General features: G+C 42.3%; 1 protein-coding gene across 4 annotated transcripts; it reads left to right on the forward strand.

The window, feature by feature from the left end:
- Window positions 1-1,581: 1,581 nt before the first annotated feature.
- On the forward strand, window positions 1,582-15,036 carry LOC123997941 (LIM/homeobox protein Lhx9-like). Of its 4 annotated transcripts, XM_046302678.1 has the most exons (6): window positions 1,582-1,705; window positions 5,201-5,428; window positions 6,438-6,640; window positions 7,356-7,714; window positions 10,748-10,947; window positions 11,857-14,483. In XM_046302678.1, the coding sequence occupies exons 2-6, from the start codon at window positions 5,246-5,248 to the stop codon at window positions 12,106-12,108; spliced, it is 1,197 nt and encodes a 398-aa protein (XP_046158634.1). In that variant the 5' UTR covers window positions 1,582-1,705; window positions 5,201-5,245; the 3' UTR covers window positions 12,109-14,483. The 4 variants fall into 4 exon arrangements, with proteins under 4 accessions (XP_046158634.1, XP_046158633.1, XP_046158635.1 ...); XM_046302677.1 differs by lacking the exon at window positions 1,582-1,705 and having other exon boundaries at window positions 4,832-5,428; window positions 7,359-7,714; XM_046302679.1 differs by lacking the exons at window positions 1,582-1,705; window positions 11,857-14,483 and adding an exon at window positions 14,499-15,036 and having other exon boundaries at window positions 4,833-5,428.
- Window positions 15,037-20,008: the final 4,972 nt, after the last annotated feature.

Consider the following 20,008-nt stretch of genomic DNA (forward strand, 5'->3'; position numbering starts at 1 on the left):
CACAATATTTCTCAAAATTGAATAAGACAAATTTTGCCCATTTCCTCATCACATTGAAAAAAAACAAATCTAAAGTAAACCACCCCACCATACACATTCATAAGCAGTCACGATTGTGTTGATTTCTGAACTAGATAAAATATTGGCTCCATTGAAATAATTTCCACATTGTTTGCGAACTTGTGATCTCTTGTGTACAAATAAGTTGGGCGGCAGGGTAGCCTAGTGGTTAGAGCAGTGCACTAGCAACCGGAAGGTTCCAAGTTCAAACCCCTGAGCTGACAAGGTACTAATCTGTCGTTCTGCCCCTGAACAGGCAGTTAACCCACCGTTCCTGAGAATTTGTTCTTAACCGACTTGCCTAGTTAAATAAAGGTAAAATAAAAATAAATAAGTAAACATAGGAGATGACCAATTAGGCAAGACTTTAGTTCCTAGATGACCGATTTTGTGAAGGCTATGTTTCGTTTAGATTTAATATTTACAAACATTCACTTTAACGGATGTCTGTGAAAGGAAGCAGTAATAGTTTGCTATGTGGAATTACGACAGCGGTGGAGCAGTTTGCCTCCGGGCAGCGCGACATACCTAATATGACACTCTATAATTGGGATTCTTTGAGATGACACGCGCTCCTGTTGACGATCCCCGGTAACCTAAAGATTTACGCAGACCCAACCGTTTCACTATAGCATAATTCTAACGACCATCTTCATTGTTCATTGTAAGGCCTACCGGTATGCCTATATATCTTGTTGACTGGAAGGGAGACAGGGATTGACTCAAATTGGAATGGAACCATTCAAAGACCTCGGGAGTTGAAATTTAAGGTATTTTTTCATGTGATTAGAAAAACACCGTGGATGTCAAGCCCAGCCCATTTCAGAGGAGAAAGTTAATGTGACTATTTAATTTATGTCTTCAACATCACAAGATTTCGTTCCAAGCGTTTTTAATATTCTCCCTGATTTGGGCAATATAGCCTATTAGTATAAAATGTGCCTGCTAGGTTACGTAATGTGACACGTGGATTAATGTTCCATTTAATAATAATCTACTCAATTGAATAACTTTTCATTTCTATTCACTGTGATGTTTTTAGGCGTGGTGTATCTTGACGTTCATGTTCTCCAGATAGCCTATAGTTAATACAGTTTGACTGCGACACCCAATGATTTATTAAAACGGACCCATCAGAAACCACTGTAATCTGGGGTGTAAAACACACTTGACTATATTTTAATTCATATGGGCGTTGACATTCTGATATTTTGGACAAACCCGTGATGTGTGTGTGTGTGTGTGTGTGTGTGTGTGTGTGTGTGTGTGTGTGTGTGTGTGTGTGTGTGTGTGTGTGTGTGTGTGTGTGTGTGTGTGTGTGTGTGTGTGTGTGTGTGTGTGTGTGTGTGTGTGTGTGTGTGTGTGTGTGTGTGTGTGTTCGTGCTCGTGCGTGCGTGTGTGTTTCAGCATTGTCTCGTGAGCTCTCATTATCAGTGCGTTTGAGAGGGTTTGGTGAAGGGAGAAGAATATGTATAATTGTCTTCTCGCCAAGCGGTGGGTTTGTTTTAATTGACACTCGCTGGGACTACAAGAAACAAGGAACAACCCCCATCTACCGGCAGAATCTCTGCCACCCTCTCCTCCTTCTCCTCCTCCTCTTCTCTTCTCTGGCTTCTATAACAGGACAACGCTTTCTCAGCTGAAGGTAACCGAAACTTTCACATGAAATACAAATGTTCACGCAATTAATCGTTATATGTGCCATAGGCCTACATTATATCCACATGGCTGATATTTTCGAGGTGCGAAGAAATGGCATTGAAATAGAACACAGCCTGATGCATGGAGTGGAAAAGATTGTGCGCGTGCAAGCTATAAGATGTGGCATTAATGGTAGATATAGTGAGACGTGTTACTGCCTGGTTACCGAGCTTTGAGATGTGGAAGGATTGGCGATATACGGCTTATTTCTTTCATTCACAAGGAAACCAAAGTCAACATTGAGCCACCCGTGGTTTAGTTCAAATATGGTTATCTTATCTGTCATTGTTTTGGAATACATGTTCATGGTCAACATTTTATAAGAAAAAATAACAAGGTTGAAATTGAGAAGACACTGCACAGTACACTGAACGGCAGAGGTTAGAGGTGATTCTCAGCAGAATAGTGGAAAAAAGAGGGAAAACGAACAAAAAATAAGTAATACTAGACTAAATGTGTTGCCAGTTCTAAAATGTCACGAGCCACCAAAATAACAGCAAAAATAACGATGAATTCTGAATTCTAACCGGAATGGAAATACGTTAGTTGGCCGCTATAGTTCATTTTATTTATTTTATTATTCAGGAGACAAAAGCCTGGCATGATTACGAACAATGCAGGTACGAATTCACCCCCCAAAAAACAAAAGCCAACGCGTTTAGAGACCAATAAATTACTTTCCTTAGAAGATACCAATGTGTGTCCGTCATCCTTATTGGCGTTACTGTAAAATGCATCATCAATAGTCATTTATTTTATTTTCATTTTTTAAAATCATATAGCAGATGTTTTACACAGTTATAACCAATAACCTGCTATGGGACCCTAGACTTCTAACAGGCCTAGCTATAGCCTAGATCCGGGAAAGAGGGAATAAGGCTACATTTCGATTTTGTTAAGTAAAAAAAAAAGAAATAGGTTGATTTCCATTTCAGAGAGATGGACACTGGGAGAGATCATGCATACATTGACGCATTTTAAGCCTTTTTCACTCGGATGAAATGTCATTGCTGGAGGCAATGGGGGGGATCTATAGCACATTTCATATTCCTTATGAAGATGCACAATGAAATAATAACAATACTAATAATAATAATTTTAGTTTATGAAATAAATAACAACAGCTATCTAAACATTTAGCAGGATATAAGCTTTTTTTGAAAATAAGGTGGGCCAACCTTTGCGTTTTCTGTCCTCTCCTGGGAACGCGTAATAAACACTGCCATTAAATGTCACTGAACTGACATAATTTTAAGATTTCTTTGTCCAAGTGAAATGAATCCTCGGTATTTTTCTATGAAATGTTTTACCTCAGTGGTATGAAACTGACAGAGCGCGAATGAACTCCGCTGCTGCTAGCACATTCACCTCCTCCTCCAAAGCCTGGACATTTCTGCGCCGCGTTATCTAGAGGGGCCCAATTAAACACCCGACTTCTGATCCCGGGGACAAAATGGAAATGTAACACTTCTTAAAATGATTGGTGTTGGCGAGAGGAAGCGCACCTGCAACTCCATTGAGCTTTGGGGGAGTCTATTAATGGTCCGGACTGTAAGCAGAGTTATCTTTTGTCCTCTGACACAAAACCTTTAATTCTCCCAGACGTATTTTATTGTCTGTCAGGCCCCGGCCAGTGCCTTGGGGACAGAATAATACACACATTCGTTATATAGATAATATCAATTACCTCTTCGACAACATGGTATCCGTGCAATAAATATATTTAATGGAATTCAATATCTTGGATTAACCTGTACAAAATGCCAATGGCAAAAAAAACTATTAAACCAGCCGATTTAGCCAATATCATGGGTGCGTGTTGTCACACATTTGAGAGAGAAATCTGTCTGTCAGTGTATCGCGATAGTTTGAGTGTACAGAGGGGTTAATTGGAGAGACGACGGGCATGCTAATGAAGAGTTAGTGGCGGATAATTAGTTTCCATTGAGTGTAGGTTACCGTTTAATTGAGAGATCATTGATTGGGCTTTAAAATCTGTAATTCCGTTACTTACACAGAATGGAAGCTTGACACTGGCACTTCAGCGCATGCAGCCTTAGGATAACTAGAAAATGCATATAGACTCCTATATAGGCTGCTTAATTAGGCTAACGTATTATGTTGGTTAGAAAAGGGTCTGGCATTTGGCATCTGTTCGTTTTAGAATCGGCCTATATGTTTTTGCCAGGCTATTTGTGGCATATTTATCGTAGTCCATATTGTATTATTTTGCAGGCCTACATTGTGTTTTGTAGGCTAAACTTGACATATGTTGGCTATGATAATGCTTTACCGTTCTCTCTACGGAGTTACTGTAGCAGCCTTCTCCCTAAAACATATCACTGCCCCGCCCCAACCTCCCAACACACACACACACACACACACACACACACACACACACACACACACACACACACACACACACACACACACACACACACGCACACGCACACGCACACGCACACGCACACGCACACACACACACACGCACACGCACACGCACACACACACACACACAGCATGTCATCTTTAACATGAATTAATCAGGATCCTGTTAAATTAGGCCTATTATAATCTCGGGCTAAAGTAAAAAATATCCAATCCAAAGTATACCCGACAATCGTACAAATATCGCTTCACACGACTGTTTCACATAAGACGTGTCACATAAACGTATCGAATCAAATTTAACAAATGAGAATTATGAAACTCCATAATACATTTCAAACATATTAAAATTAGTTCAAATTACAATTCAATATCCAATGCTTATCCTTCTAATTCAATCACACCAAGAGCTTATGTAAATATCACTAAACCGCATCGTGTCTATAAGCTGCGATTTAGTCTCCACTAATGTGTCTGGTAACTAAAACCTATAGAAAAGAAAAGTAATGAAAATGTCAATACCCGAAGTGTCTCTCTCCACGCTCTCGCAGCCAGCATGCACGGCGGGTTTGAGAGGAGAGTGACAGCTCTTTGTTGGTGAATAGAAATCAGTGGCACAGAGAGAAGGGGCGACTCCTCCTCCCAAATTATCCAAACTGGGCAGGCTTTTGCTCTCTTCACAAATAGAACACGGCTCTCCCACTCAGGCAGTCCCAATCTGACCTTCAAGCACACGGAACCCTGTAACGGGAGATCGGTTGGGGACTGTCGAGAGAAAAATACCCAATCTAAACTTCTGACATTTTAACGGTTCATCACCATCATCATCAGTGCGTGTACTGGCACCCGCCGGATAAGCTGGACTATACTTGTTCTTTTTTGGTAACAAGACATTCAGGGGAGAGGAAAGCCATTTATTCCTGCCTTGACTTCTCCCCGTTCCTCATCTCTACACCGAGTTGTATTCGTTTCCCCGTTTGCTTTGCACACTTGCAGAGGAGGTAAACTGAGCTGAGTGTGCCTCTTTTGTGTGTGTATGCCTGTCTCGCAGCAGAACCAGTCGGATGCTCTGAGCCTACCGGACGCAGAGCTGTATATGGAAGTTGTAGGCTATAAGGCAGAAGCGAGCTGTTGCACATTGCGTCGTTCAAGAGCGGGAGCCATGCTGTTCCACGGGATCTCCGGTGACCACATCCAGGGCATCATGGAGGAGATGGAGAGGAGATCCAAAACCGACTCGCGCCTGGCCAAGGGCGTGCGGCTCAACGGAAGGGAAGCGGTGAGGAAAATGAACACAGTGCAATGTTGTTGTTGTTGTTCCTGACATCTATGACGATTAACACCTACATCCGAATGGGAATAACTGCTTATGCGCAAGTGAATGCTTTAGAAGGTAGGCCTATAGTTGGGCTAATATAAATAATCACTCGAAATAAAGTCACAATGTTGTGGTTAATATTGAGTTTACAGATTCCTCTGCCCAACATAACAAACAATAACATGCAGTCTAAATGTTATTCTCGTCTGGGGAAGTTTTCTTATGTAATACAAATATATTCACTTATAAACCTGTTAAGTGAAAGTGACAATTATTACGCACAATTTGTTACACAATTTATATTTTGTGCAAATAGCAAATTGCTGTTGTTAATATTTATTTATATAATATAGGCTATAATTTAAAAAAATAATTACAGATATAGCCTAATAGAGTTAGCCGCGCTTGGTTATTATTAGCATTTACATAATAATTTATTATATTCCTACACAATTTGTGTTATTATTATAATTATTATTCCTGGGTCATTGTTGTAATTTATGGTTAAATTATAGGCGTGTAAAAGTAGGATGTTATAGGGCCTTCTTAGCTGTCGATACAGCTTGTTTTAAATGTGCACGGAAGCGTCATTAATTATTCTTTGTCATTGTAATATCATTATGTAGCTCCATTTGTTAGATAAGTTGAACGCAGTTACTCCCTAAACACAATGGGCCCTGCGTGTTTATATACTTCCAGCTCCGCAGACATTTCCTGGGGTTCATTTAGCTTTTAAACCGAACTGGCATGAGCCTAAAATCGAACTAAAGTGCTACTTACTATTTTTATTTATTTTCAAGAAAATTGTGTAATGCTGATTTTAGTGTAATATGTCATTTTCATATATGTTACAGTTTTATCACACATAAGCCAAACCCTCACATGAGAAGTATAGGACTAACTACAAGCGCAGGATGTAAAGCCATGCATTTCCCACGTTAATACCCCCCTCCTTTACTTCTCCCTCCAGACCATGCCTTCCATGGGCCCTGAGAAACCCGCGTTGTGTGCCGGCTGTGGAGGCAAAATATCGGATAGATATTATCTGCTCGCTGTGGACAAACAATGGCACCTACGGTGCCTCAAATGCTGTGAATGTAAACAGCATTTGGAGTCAGAGCTCACGTGTTTCGCCAAGGATGGCAGCATCTACTGCAAGGAGGATTACTATAGGTAAGACAAATCTAAGATTATGAATTGTTTTTATACAAGTTTAGTGAAATGATGTATTTTATTATTCGATAATTGAACACACACTCTCTCTCTCCCTCTCTCCCTCTCTGTTTGGTATTAGGCCTGTCATACAAACGATTGGTTTGGTATTAGGCCTGTCATACAAACGATTGTTAGTGACTGAATCCATAGGCGTAACACACAAACATAGGCCACGGAAAAGGGCAAATAGGCTATAAATCTAGGTTAAATGTATAATGTATGCAGAGAAGGCATATTGGTTCGATCGGCTCTAGTCATACAAATCCTCATATAATGAATCGACAACATGGACATAGACACAGCTGTAGCCATGTAGCCTATAGATATCAGAGGCAATCTGACATTTCCGCTGCAAAGCCGAGGTGTTATTATACAAAAACTGAGGATGGAGGTTATAACATTATAAGCAAACTGCTGGGGGGAAAAACAATAACGACATGGAGGTGTCTTTTATGTAGGTCCCTCTCCTCTCCTCTCCTCTCCTCTCCTCTCCTCTCCTCTCCTCTCCTCTCCTCTCCTCTCCTCTCCTCTCCTCTCCTCTCCTCTCCTCTCCTCTCCTCTCCTCTCCTCTCCTCTCCTCTCCTCTCCTCTCCTCTCCTCGCAGTGTGTTCCATTTGTTTCAATCCTTTTCGGAATGTTTTAGAAGTGTCATGTCTGCGCGTCCTTGTTCTAGAAGGTTCTCCGTGCAGAGGTGCGCTCGCTGCCACCTCGGGATCTCAGCATCTGAGATGGTGATGCGCGCGAGGGACTCCGTGTACCACCTGAGCTGCTTCACGTGCACCACGTGCAACAAGACCCTGACCACAGGCGATCACTTCGGCATGAAGGACAGCCTGGTGTACTGCCGGGTCCACTTCGAGACCATATCCCAGGGAGAGTACCCCCACCCTGGCCTCAACTATGCCGAGATGGCGGCTAAAGGTGGAGGTCTGGCGCTGCCATACTTCAATGGCACTGGAACGGCCCAGAAGGGAAGGCCTCGGAAGAGGAAGAGCCCCGCCATGGGCATAGACATCACCAGCTACAACTCAGGTGAGGAGACGGGGAAGATGAGAGGACTGGCTGGTTGGGGAGTTGTGTCAGGGAATTGATGCTGCTGCACTCTTTGAAAATAACTTTTCGATGGGGATGTAATGGTTCCAGCTAACATAATTGTATTACATGCCAACGAAGGTAGCCTAGTGGTTAGAGCGTTGGAACAGTAACCGAAAGGTTGGTAGATCGAATCCCCGAGTTTACAAAGTAAAAAGCTGTCATTCTGAACAAGGCATTTATTAACCCACTGTTCCCCAGTAGGCTGTTATTGTAGATAAGATTTTTTTCTTAACTGACTTGCCTAGTTCTATAAAATAAAAAAGACGACATACGCTGGTGAACTGACGAGTATAGAGCTGCCTGTTGGAATCTTTTTGGCTTGCTCGGTGTTTAAGTCCGTAGGCCTCTACTGCGAAAGCAATTTTAACCAAAAAGGGAAGGGGACACACACAAGAAAGAGAACAATTGACCATTCAACAAAATTGAAGAGGCTTGCTATGAATGTGTGCTCTGTTCATGAAGTAGGCCAGGCATATTTGCATTTACCATCATTATGCTACATGTTTTGTTGTCAAAGTGTTCTAAAATTGACCCCCAGTTAAACATTATATTACATTTTCTAATTAAGAATCGTTTTAGGTTATCGAATGTCTAACATGGGCACACACATGAACTTGAACCATATGCACGTGCAGGGGGTAACGGGTGACCTACACGCACGTGCAGAGGGTACGGTAATTCACTTGCTTAAAATGTGCCGCAGCTATAATGTTTTTTTTCCGCCTTTAGTTTTACTTGGGGGGGCATTGCCTCCTCGGTTAGGCTATAGCCTACAGTAGGCATACAGGTAGCCTAATTTTACTTTTGAAATCTGGAATTGAAAACGCTGATTGCTATCATGCAACCATGCTCTGTTGTTGTTGCTTTTTAGAATTAGTATCCGGTTGATACCGGTTGATAAAGTTGTTAATTGTGTGCCAAGTTTCCTCTGTTCTCCATGAATCAAAGGAATAAAGGTAATCTGCGTGTTAACAGTTCTGCGTTAATTGAAGGTGCTTTAGGAGTCCCTGGCCTTCAACCACTTCTGAATCATACTCAGGAAGGTCAGCACAGTTCTCAGAAACAGAACGATGGAGCGGGAATACAATAGAACAGGTCCTACCAATAATAATACATTAATAACGACAAGGATAATAATCGAGATTTTCTAAAGTCTGTTTCATTTCCATAAATAATGTCAATATGCCTCATTAATTTATTAGGTCTCCGTTTAAAAAAATATATATATTTAGCTATAGATGTTGTGCATCTTTAAAGCACTTTTTGGTTGCACTGCAAAGACATACATCCGCTTGTAGTTAACTCAGAATGAAGTCCTGTGTCTTTCACAGTCAGGTGCGGGCAAAAACCTTTATATTGTCTAGATCCGGTTTCTAATGTTTTGGATCCATCTCCTCTGTATGCCTATATTTCGTGTCGAGGATTCTCCAATGCAGAGTCCCAAATGTCGACTTTGCAGTTGGTAGGCTATACTTTTCTGTTCAGCATGTTTTCATAGCGACCCCTGGTGGGTAGTTATAGAACGAAAGGCACTGGACGAAAATAGGATACCAAGATTTAAAGATTGAGGTCTTATTTATTGCAGTGCTTTTAAGATGCGTGTCTAACATGAATTAAGATGAACATCTGATATTTGAAATAAGTGTTTTAAGTTACAAGTTAATGATGAACAATCTGGTAGTGGTCCTGGTCGAGATTCATTAGAAAAATAAATGGAGTGTGTAGGTCAGAGATATTTAAAACAACAAGATAGGTGTAAATAACAAGATAGGTGTGTTGAAAAAAATAAATGGAGTGTGTAGGTCAGAGATATTTAAAACAACAAGATAGGTGTAAATAACAAGATAGGTGTAAATAACAAGATAGGTGTGTTGAAAAAAATGAATGGAGTGTGTAGGTCAGAGATATTTAAAACAACAAGATAGGTGTAAATAACAAGATATGTGTAAATAACAAGATAGGTGTAAACAACAAGATAGGTGTAAATAACAAGATAGGTGTAAATAACAAGATAGGTGTGTTGAAAAAAATGAATGGAGTGTGTAGGTCAGAGATATTTAAAACAACAAGATAGGTGTAAATAACAAGATAGGTGTAAATAACAAGATAGGTGTGTTGAAAAAAATGAATGGCCTGCTATATTGTTCCAGTTTATCAGCCAGAGATTTAGAGACGATCATTTGGTGTCATAGAGTAGAAGGAGTCTGTCATAGGGAGCAACAGAAACGCTATAGAAATGTCTACTGGATGGTTTGACTTTGAAAATAATTGTCTTTTGATCATGGAATGTCAATCAATTATTGTAAATATTTTCCCGTAAACAGTTAAGGACCTAATATTATGGTGCAAGTTGGAAGTAGGGATTACATATTAATGATAAGACAGTATTACTCTCTTTAAACACAGAGGATTAGAAATGCCGTACCAAATCAACTAACTCTTACTGTAGATTTGATTTATTTTATTTTATAATACTAATTATTTATAAGGGTTTCGGGTCAGTTCAATTTGGAACAATTAGGAATCGATTCAATATTTCAATCTTAAGTGAAAACTATGGCCAGTTTACGGACATTTTGTGTCTTGAATTTCTGTTCATTGGAATGCGTGGCCATATTAAAGTCATCCCAAGCCTGTTCCAGTTGTGTTGTATCTTTCTATACTCAACCATTTGGGGGAGTTCTGTCCATCGAATCTTCTAGGGATTATATTTACACGTATCCACCAAAACCCCACCTAATATATATATATATATATATATATATATATATATATATATATATATATATATATATATATATATATATATATATATATATTACATTTACATTTACATTTAAGTCATTTAGCAGACGCTCTTATCCAGAGCGACTTACAAATTGGTGCATTCACCTTATGACATATATATATATAATATATTCTCCAATGTGTCAGTATTTGTGCTCTAACCTGCCTCCTCCTCTTGGTTAGGTTGTAATGAGAATGATGGGGAACACCTGGACCGTGACCAGGCCTACCCTCCAGCCCAGAAGAACAAGCGCATGCGCACCTCCTTTAAGCACCACCAGCTCCGCACCATGAAGTCCTACTTTGCTATCAACCACAACCCCGACGCCAAGGACCTCAAACAGCTGGCCCAGAAGACAGGCCTCACCAAAAGAGTTCTCCAGGTAAGCAGAAGCCATCGACCTCCTTCTTGACCTTTGACCTAGTATGACATCATCACTATATCCTCCATTCCACCGTTTGTTCTTTCTTTTTTTTGACCATCAGTTCCATTCAAGTCCAATTAATTCATCCTTTTTTTGGTTTGTTTGGTTTTAATAAAATGTTGAATTAGTTTTCTACCAATGTTGAGTTGTATGGAATGTTGTTAGGCACTAGGTCCCTTGATGTACTGTATGAAGTAGATGTACTGTATTTGTAGTGTTCAGGGTTTATAGACATATCATTTATCCACTAATCACTCCCAGTCTCCCTGGGTCAGTGGTGGCAAGAGTAACTTAAACTAACATTCACAGAGCGAGAAACTTAAACTAACGTACACACAGAGAGAAAAACTTAAACTAATGTACACACAGAGAGAGAAACTTAAACTAACGTACACACAGAGAGAGAGAGAGAGAGAGAGAGAGAGAGAGAGAGAGAGAGAGAGAGAGAGAGAGAGAGAGAGAGAGAGAGAGAGAGAGAGAGAGAGAGAGAGAGAGAGAGAGAGAGAGAGAGAGAGAGAGAGAGAGAGAGAGAGAGAGAGAGAGAGAGAGAGTGAGAGAGAGAGAGAGAGAGTGCACTAACTAATCTTGTAAGGATCTTTTACAAAAGAAAAACTCTTCCAGCTGGTCATTTCTCATGTGGTTTCTACTCCCTGAGTCCAAAATAATGGCGTCAAAATCAGCAGTTTGTAGTTATTGCACTTTGTACTCTGGAGGGAGAGTCAGCTAGTGGACAACACTGTGATGTCAAACAGAACAATTTGATGAGAAAGAAAGAAAAGAAAGTAAATAAGTTGCTAATATATATATTTTGAATATACATCAGACATAAACATAAAGTAAAAGCCATTGGATTGGATTGGTTTACAGGTATGGTTCCAAAACGCAAGAGCCAAATTCAGAAGGAACGTTTTGCGACAGGAGAATGGTGTTGACAAGGCCGACGGCACGTCACTCCCTCCGCCCTCGTCCGACAGCTGCGCTCTGACGCCCCCCTCCAGCGCGGCCACACTAACAGACCTGACCAATCCCTCTATCGCTGTAGTGACCTCCGTCACGTCTAGTTTGGACAGCCATGATTCGGGGAGCCCCTCACAGACTACCTTGACAAACCTTTTCTAGCAAGCTCTACGACTCCTAGCAAGAACAACGACAACAACAACAGCAGCGTTTAATCAGGAGGAGATTATTTTGATGTGTAGCATTTGCAACCGCTTGGCAGCTGAGTTTGTAGTCAACCTATTTAGTGATTGGTTTTGTGTCGAGGACGTTTTGAATCTGGAAGGCAAATCATTATAGAGTGTTCAACAATCTGGGTCACAGCCCAAATTAAATTATTTAAATGGTAATAGTATATTATTTTTTACTTTATTTAATTTAATTTGTTCATTTGATTTGATTTAGTCTAAATTGACCCCGCCTGATAATTCATTTAAAATCATTAATACTATGTTAGTCCTATTTAAGGCATATTTCGATCTTATTTTATTTGTATTTTTAAATCTTTGAAATATTAATTTTCAGAATGTTGTTTAAAAGATCATTCAGAGTGATCCTGGATGTTACAAGATATTGGAGCATTATAGAGATGAGTAATTTCTCGTCTGTAAATTACGTTGTATACATTACAACAACCCAAACATTACAACTCTAATGCCAGGTGGCTGTAGTGACGTCAACGTGCATTTTGTCTTAACATGATACGCCTCAACTGTGATAGTAAATAATAAGAACAGAACTAATCTCTAGATCTGTACCGTGGCAACTGTTCAACATGTAATGCAAAGTCACGTTGATATTAGAAGGAGTTAAACTATATAAATCAGTGAGTGTAATTTTGATTGGGACAGAGTTCTTGGGCACTGTTTGAAATGATTATTTTCATGATACTTTTACTAATCTGTTGGCCTCATTTTACATACCAAACACACAAATAGAAAAACAATTTTGTTGGCCTCATTTTACATACCAAACACACAAATAGAAAAACAACTTTGTTGGCCTCATTTTACATACCAAACACACAAATGGAAAAACAATAGTTTATCTGGATTCAGCGAGCCTGTAGAATTACTGTTAAATAAATACAGTTGCACAGTGACAATAAACTGCCCAATGAAAAGTGCATTATTATTATTATTATCATCATCATCATGTTTCTCAGGGTAAAGAAGGGTTGATTGTGAAAAAGGTAAGAAGGTAGGAGAGGAAGATCATAAAAAGTGAGGGATGACGATATGGAAGATTAGATGTGTAGAGCTGACAGAAACATCAACAATAACCCCAGAAAAGCTGGAGATATTCGACAGTTGGTGGGACAAAGAAATCACCCTCCACCTTTCCTCCTTGGCCATATTTCAACTTTACCGACACTTGCTACTGAACAGACCAAATTATATTTTCCCCTCTGGCTGATTTTGGGGGGAAGAGAGACGAGGAATAGAATGAGTGCTTTCCGACGGGGTTAAACTTTTGTTTGTCTCCTGGGCCAGCTGTTTAAGGTCGTTGGCGTCGGGTTGTGGTTGATAGCAAAGCAGGACTACATGGTGCGAATTAGGAGAAAGACAAAGAGACCCTGGCTGCATGGTTCAAACATTGTATTGTAATTGTCACAATTTGTTCTACTGTAGAACATAGCGTTACTCTCAATCTACTTGATGAAGTAGATGCTTAACTCAATTCTACTATGTGCCTTATGCTATAACTTGGAAGAAAGTTTGTAAACTTCAGGATTATATGTGTTGTTTGTTGACTGATTCACATCCTTGTGACGCCTCACTAGTTTTGTACTGTTTTGCATCTTATTTCTGAAGATCTTTTTATGGTGTATCCTGTCAGAAAGGAGGCAGCGATGTCTTAGAAAGCGTTTGTGCACTTCTTTCAGATATAGTTGGTTGATTCCAATAATCTTCGTGTTAATAGTTGAGTACAGTAAGTGTTCTATCGAGATTGTCCATGTTTCCCTGTTTCTTGACAAAGATGGTGTATAGAAACTATTTCTCCTTAAATATTTATGGACCAAACGGTTGTTATATATCTTATTAAATTTGTGTGAATAAAAAAATACTTTGTTTTAAATGAGTTTTATTTTTCATTACACTTGCCATTTTTTGTGTTATCCCTTGGCTACTAGGTTTTTATTATTTTACTCACATCAACAAATGGGGGAAAAAACATTCAATGATTGATTGACCAATTAAAACAAACCTTCCACATTTTTTACTTTCATTTAGAATTTTGATTTCCTATTTTATGGTGTTTACAGCTTCAAAGTAATGCCCCATGAATTTGCACCTAAAACCCTGTAGTCAACAATTATGAAAATGGCTTTTTAATGCATGAACATGGCTATATAACTTTTTATAATGGAAAAAGGAACGCTGCAAAGCATACATTGACTGATATATCTGTATAGTATATAAGTAGTGCTAAGGTGGCGTAACAGTAAATGCAGACCTATAAAGACAGGTTGCTCTGTAGTTAATATATTGTTACTCTATGATTTCTTACAGGGAGAACAAATCTTGGGGCATTACAGCCAAACTTCCCGGCGTTTGAAAATTCCCTAAAGTATTAAGAGAAGGGGAAGACTTTGGTCGGAACTCCTCACCGTTGAAGACAAAAGACAATATTAGGATATAAGACGATAGAATATTGAGAGAGAAAAAAAATAACAAGACATGTTTCAGTCCAAAAAAATGTACAACCAAAAAAATCTTGAAAACGTTTTTCCTGAATGTGTCGAACTACGGAGAAGAATACAGTGTGTGATTACTGATATCATTGTGGAAAAAAGACTTGACTTTGCTCATATTGGAATGCCATTCACACACAGGGGAAAAAGCTGTATAGTAACATAGCTGTATATAGCAGAACAGCATGGCAGCACAGGGGTTACAGTAGGATGAAGACATTTAACAACACGACAGGACACTCACACACACACACACACGCACACGCACGTACACACACACACGCATGCACACACTTACACACACACACGCATGCACGCACACACACACGCACACACACACACACACACACGCACGTACACACACACGCATGCACGCACGCACACACACACACACACACACACACACACACACACACACACACACACACACACACACACACACACACACACACACACACACACACACACACACACACACACACACACACACACACACACACACACACACACACACACACACACACACCCTTCCCTTACCCCTCACACTCTAACCTCTACCCTCTATAGAATCAGCTTGCTATATAAAAAAAAAAAACTTTCTTTTGTCACAAATGTCATTTTGTAAACACATGGCCTCCTTGAAACTCGGCAGCAGGACGCCATCAAACGCGCTGATGAAGAGGACTGCAGAGTTGGCGCTTTGCCATCTGGCTGCACGGAGGGAAAAGAGGATGTAACACAAAAACAAAGATGAAGAGGATTCCCATTTTGCATGCACCTCATCATATTGTTAACATTTTCATTGAGCTGCATATTTTGACTTCGTTTGATGCATTGTATTGGTATCATTCGTTGTCAGCTGTAAAAATAATAATAAACCCTATGAAAATCCTTCCCTGATGATGCTCATGTACCTTACGGGGGAAAAGGAAATGTCATTGTCATTGGACATAGATGGATTTTAATGCTTGAAGCTGATTTATACATGACATTCAGCTAACTAAGGACAATATTAACAATCCTATTATTACTGGCTGATTTCAATATCGTAGTTATTCTTATGTTCTTGTATACTGTGCAGCTTTTAAAATACACAATCAGCTCATGGAATTAACGGTGTGATTGCAAATAATAGATGGCAATAATTAGATGCTGAATTCAAGCTATTTACAATATATTTTCTGTTCAGTTACAGTTTATAGGAACTGGATAGAGTCCATTCAGACTCCTGACAAATGTGGGCACCACGTTTCATTCTTGGGGTAAAACTACACCACATCATTCTAAACGACTAACCACGTCTCCTAGTCTCACAAATCACAATGCCTGTAACCTAATCCCACTGGCTTGGTTCCTCAGTGCTGTGTGATTACTGCTCTACGATGAACGCTGCATATCCATGTTGGGAAGAAGGGAGACGGAAGGGAGCAGAGGGCCAGGATGGGGGAGGAGGGAGGGAGGAGGGAACGCATGGGGCCTAGTAAACAGCTTGCTGTTGAATTCCAACAACGTGGGAAACAGAAAACACTACAGACAAGTCCAAGCCTAAACCTCACTCACTGGGGTGCTGGTCGTGCTGTTTTTCCTGGCCCGGGCTGTGGACGGTTTACACTAGCGAGCAGCAGGAAGTGGGATTGCAACATAACACAAACAAACAGTGTCGGCCATCTTGGATTCAGGAGATTCTGGACATCATCACAGCATCCTGCTGACTGACAAGAATGTGAAGAGATGGAGGTTTGTGACTGGAATGCTTCTTACCGGAACCATTAGTGTGTGTTACAGGAGTCTGCTGAGGGGAGTACGGCTCATAATAATGATCGGAACGGAGCAAATGGAACGGCATCAAGCATGTGTTTGATGTGTTTAATACCGTTCCACTGATTCCACTCCAGACATTACCACGAGCCCGTCCTCCCCAGTCATTACCACGAGCCCGTCCTCCCCAGTCATTACCACGAGCCCGTCCTCCCCAGACATTACCACGAGCCCGTCCTCCCCAGTCATTACCACGAGCCCGTCCTCCCCAGTCATTACCACGAGCCCGTCCTCCCCAGTCATTACCACGAGCCCGTCCTCCCCAGACATTACCACGAGCCCGTCCTCCCCAGACATTACCACGAGCCCGTCCTCCCCAGTCATTACCACGAGCCCGTCCTCCCCAGACATTACCACGAGCCCATCCTCCCCAGACATTACCACGAGCCCGTCCTCCCCAGACATTACCACGAGCCCGTCCTCCCCAGACATTACCACGAGCCCGTCCTCCCCAGTCATTACCACGAGCCCGTCCTCCCCAGTCATTACCACGAGCCCGTCTTCCCCAGACATTACCACGAGCCCGTCCTCCCCAGACATTACCACGAGCCCGTCCTCCCCAGACATTACCACGAGCCCGTCCTCCCCAGACATTACCACGAGCCCGTCCTCCCCAGTCATTACCACGAGCCCGTCCTCCCCAGACATTACCACGAGCCCGTCCTCCCCAGACATTACCACGAGCCCGTCCTCCCCAGACATTACCACGAGCCCGTCCTCCCCAGTCATTACCACGAGCCCGTCCTCCCCAGACATTACCACGAGCCCGTCCTCCCCAGACATTACCACGAGCCCGTCCTCCCCAGACATTACCACGAGCCCGTCCTCACCAGTCATTACCACGAGCCCGTCCTCCCCAGTCATTACCACGAGCCCGTCCTCCCCAATTAAGATGCCACCAATCAATCAATCAAACAAATGTATTTATAAAATCGTTTTTGCATAAGCTGATGTCACCAAGTGCTATACAGAAACCCAACCTAAAACCCTAAACAGCAAGCATTGCATATGTAGAAGCACGAAAAACTTCCTAGAAAGGCAGAAACCTAGAGAGGAACCAGGCTCTGAGGCGTGGCCAGTCCTCTTCTGGTTGTGCCGGGTGGAGAGGAACCAGGCTCTGAGGCGTGGCCAGTCCTCTTCTGGCTGTGCCGGGTAGAGAGGAACCAGGCTCTGAGGGGTGGCCAGTCCTCTTCTGGCTGTGCCGGGTAGAGAGGAACCAGGCTCTGAGGGGTGGCCAGTCCTCTTCTGGTTGTGCCGGGTGGAGAGGAACCAGGCTCTGAGGCGTGGCCAGTCCTCTTCTGGCTGTGCCGGGTAGAGAGGAACCAGGCTCTGAGGCGTGGCCAGTCCTCTTCTGGCTGTGCCGGGTAGAGAGGAACCAGGCTCTGAGGGGTGGCCAGTACTCTTCTGGTTGTGCCGGGTAGAGAGGAACCAGGCTCTGAGGGGTGGCCAGTCCTCTTCTGGCTGTGCCAGGTGGAGATTATAAGAGCACATAGCCGTTAAGACCAGATTGTTCTTCAAGATGTTCAGACGCTCATAGACGACCAGCAGGATCAAATAATCATCACAGTGGTTGTAGAGGGTCCTACAGGTCAGCACCTCAGGAGTCAATGTCAATTGGCTTTTCATAGCTGAGCATTTAGAGGTCGAGACAGCAGGTGTGGTAGAGAGAGAGAGAGAGAGAGAGACAGTCAAAAACAAGATTTGGGACATCTTTCGTTAGTGCCAAATGCAGTTGCTTAATGGACTCAACAATTTCACAATATTTCCCAATACTGTTCAGCTGCCATGTCACTTCCTTTCATAATGGTAATCACTATGAAAGGAAGTGATCACGGCTTCCTTACTTTAGATATGTGATTGTGAGAGAGAACAGCAGAGGGAAGGGAGGTCTTGTTCATATTATTGGAACACGGCCACGTGATGTCACTGAAGTTCACACCAGGAGCAGAAAGGTGAGCACATCTCTCAGGTAGTACAGGACATGGAGCAGAGAGGATGTCAGGTGAGCACATCTCTCAGGTAGTACAGGACAGGACATGGAGCAGAGAGGATATCAGGTGAGCACATCTCTCAGGTAGTACAGGACAGGACATGGAGTAGAGAGGATGTCAGGTGAGCACATCTTTCAGGTAGTACAGGACAGGACATGGAGCAGAGAGGATGTCAGGTGACCACATCTTTCAGGTAGTACAGGACAGGACATGGAGCAGAGAGGATGTCAGGTGACCACATCTCCCAGGTAGTACAGGACATGGAGCAGAGAGGATGTTAGGTGACCACATCTCTCAGGTAGTACAGGACATGGAGCAGAGAGGATGTTAGGTGACCACATCTCCAGGTAGTACAGGACATGGAGTAGAGAGGATATCAGGTGAGCACATCTCTCAGGTAGTACAGGACAGGACATGTCAGGTGACCACATCTCTCAGGTAGTACAGGACATGGAGTAGAGAGGATGTCAGGTGACCACATCTCTCAGGTAGTACAGGACATGGAGCAGAGAGGATGTCAGGTGACCACATCTCTCAGGTAGTACAGGACATGGAGTAGAGAGGATGTCAGGTGACCACATCTCTCAGGTAGTACAGGACATGGAGCAGAGAGGATGTTAGGTGACCACATCTCCCAGGTAGTACAGGACAGGACATGGAGTAGAGAGGATGTCAGGTGACCACATCTTTCAGGTAGTACAGGACATGGAGCAGAGAGGATGTTAGGTGACCACATCTCTCAGGTAGTACAGTACAGGACATCGAGATGGGAATGGATCCCTGTGGGCAATCACACACGAATGCAAGCAATCACGCACACCCACGTGACCACATGTTGCTCTAACACGGTGTCAGTTCAATGTGACCACATGTTGCTCTAACAGGGTGTCAGTTCAATGTGACCACATGTTGCTCTAACAGGGTGTCAGTTCAATGTGACCACATGTTGCTCTAACAGGGTGTCAGTTCAATGTGACCACATGTTGCTCTAACAGGGTGTCAGTTCAATGTGACCACATGTTGCTCTAACAGGGTGTCAGTTCACTGTGACCACATGTTGCTCTAACAGGGTGTCAGTTCAATGTGACCACATGTTGCACTAACAGGGTGTCAGTTCAATGTGACCACATGTTGCACCACCCCCACACACACACACACACACACACACGTGGATGTCAGAGAGATGACGATCTTGACAAGACACGACTCAACCTAATGCCCTGTAGGCTGCTAAGACACAGTAGTGACGGGGGAGAGGAGAGTGTGTTGGGGCAGGAACGCAGGAGAGGGAAGACGGGTCTGCCATGTGTGGGGTGATGCAGAACAGGTGGACAGATATGGGTTGACACTAAAAGGAGTGACACACACACACACACACACACACACACACACACACACACACACACACACACACACACACACACACACACACACACACACACACACACACACACACACACACACACACACACACACACACACACACACACACACACACACACACACACATACAAAACGT

The sequence above is a fragment of the Oncorhynchus gorbuscha genome, linkage group LG15 (genome assembly GCF_021184085.1).
Source record: "Oncorhynchus gorbuscha isolate QuinsamMale2020 ecotype Even-year linkage group LG15, OgorEven_v1.0, whole genome shotgun sequence".
Lineage (NCBI taxonomy): Eukaryota > Metazoa > Chordata > Actinopteri > Salmoniformes > Salmonidae > Oncorhynchus > Oncorhynchus gorbuscha.

What these genes read in the sequence shown, in the direction of transcription:
- LOC123997941 (XM_046302676.1), top strand. Translation starts at nt 5,186, where the DNA reads ATGCCTGTCTCGCAGCAGAACCAGTCGGATGCTCTGAGCCTACCGGAC. An exon ending in GGCTCAACGGAAGGGAAGCG is followed by an intron (nt 5,429 to 6,437) that starts GTGAGGAAAATG and finishes TTCTCCCTCCAG; the next exon opens with ACCATGCCTTCCATGGGCCC. An exon ending in CATCACCAGCTACAACTCAG is followed by an intron (nt 7,715 to 10,747) that starts GTGAGGAGACGG and finishes CCTCTTGGTTAG; the next exon opens with GTTGTAATGAGAATGATGGG.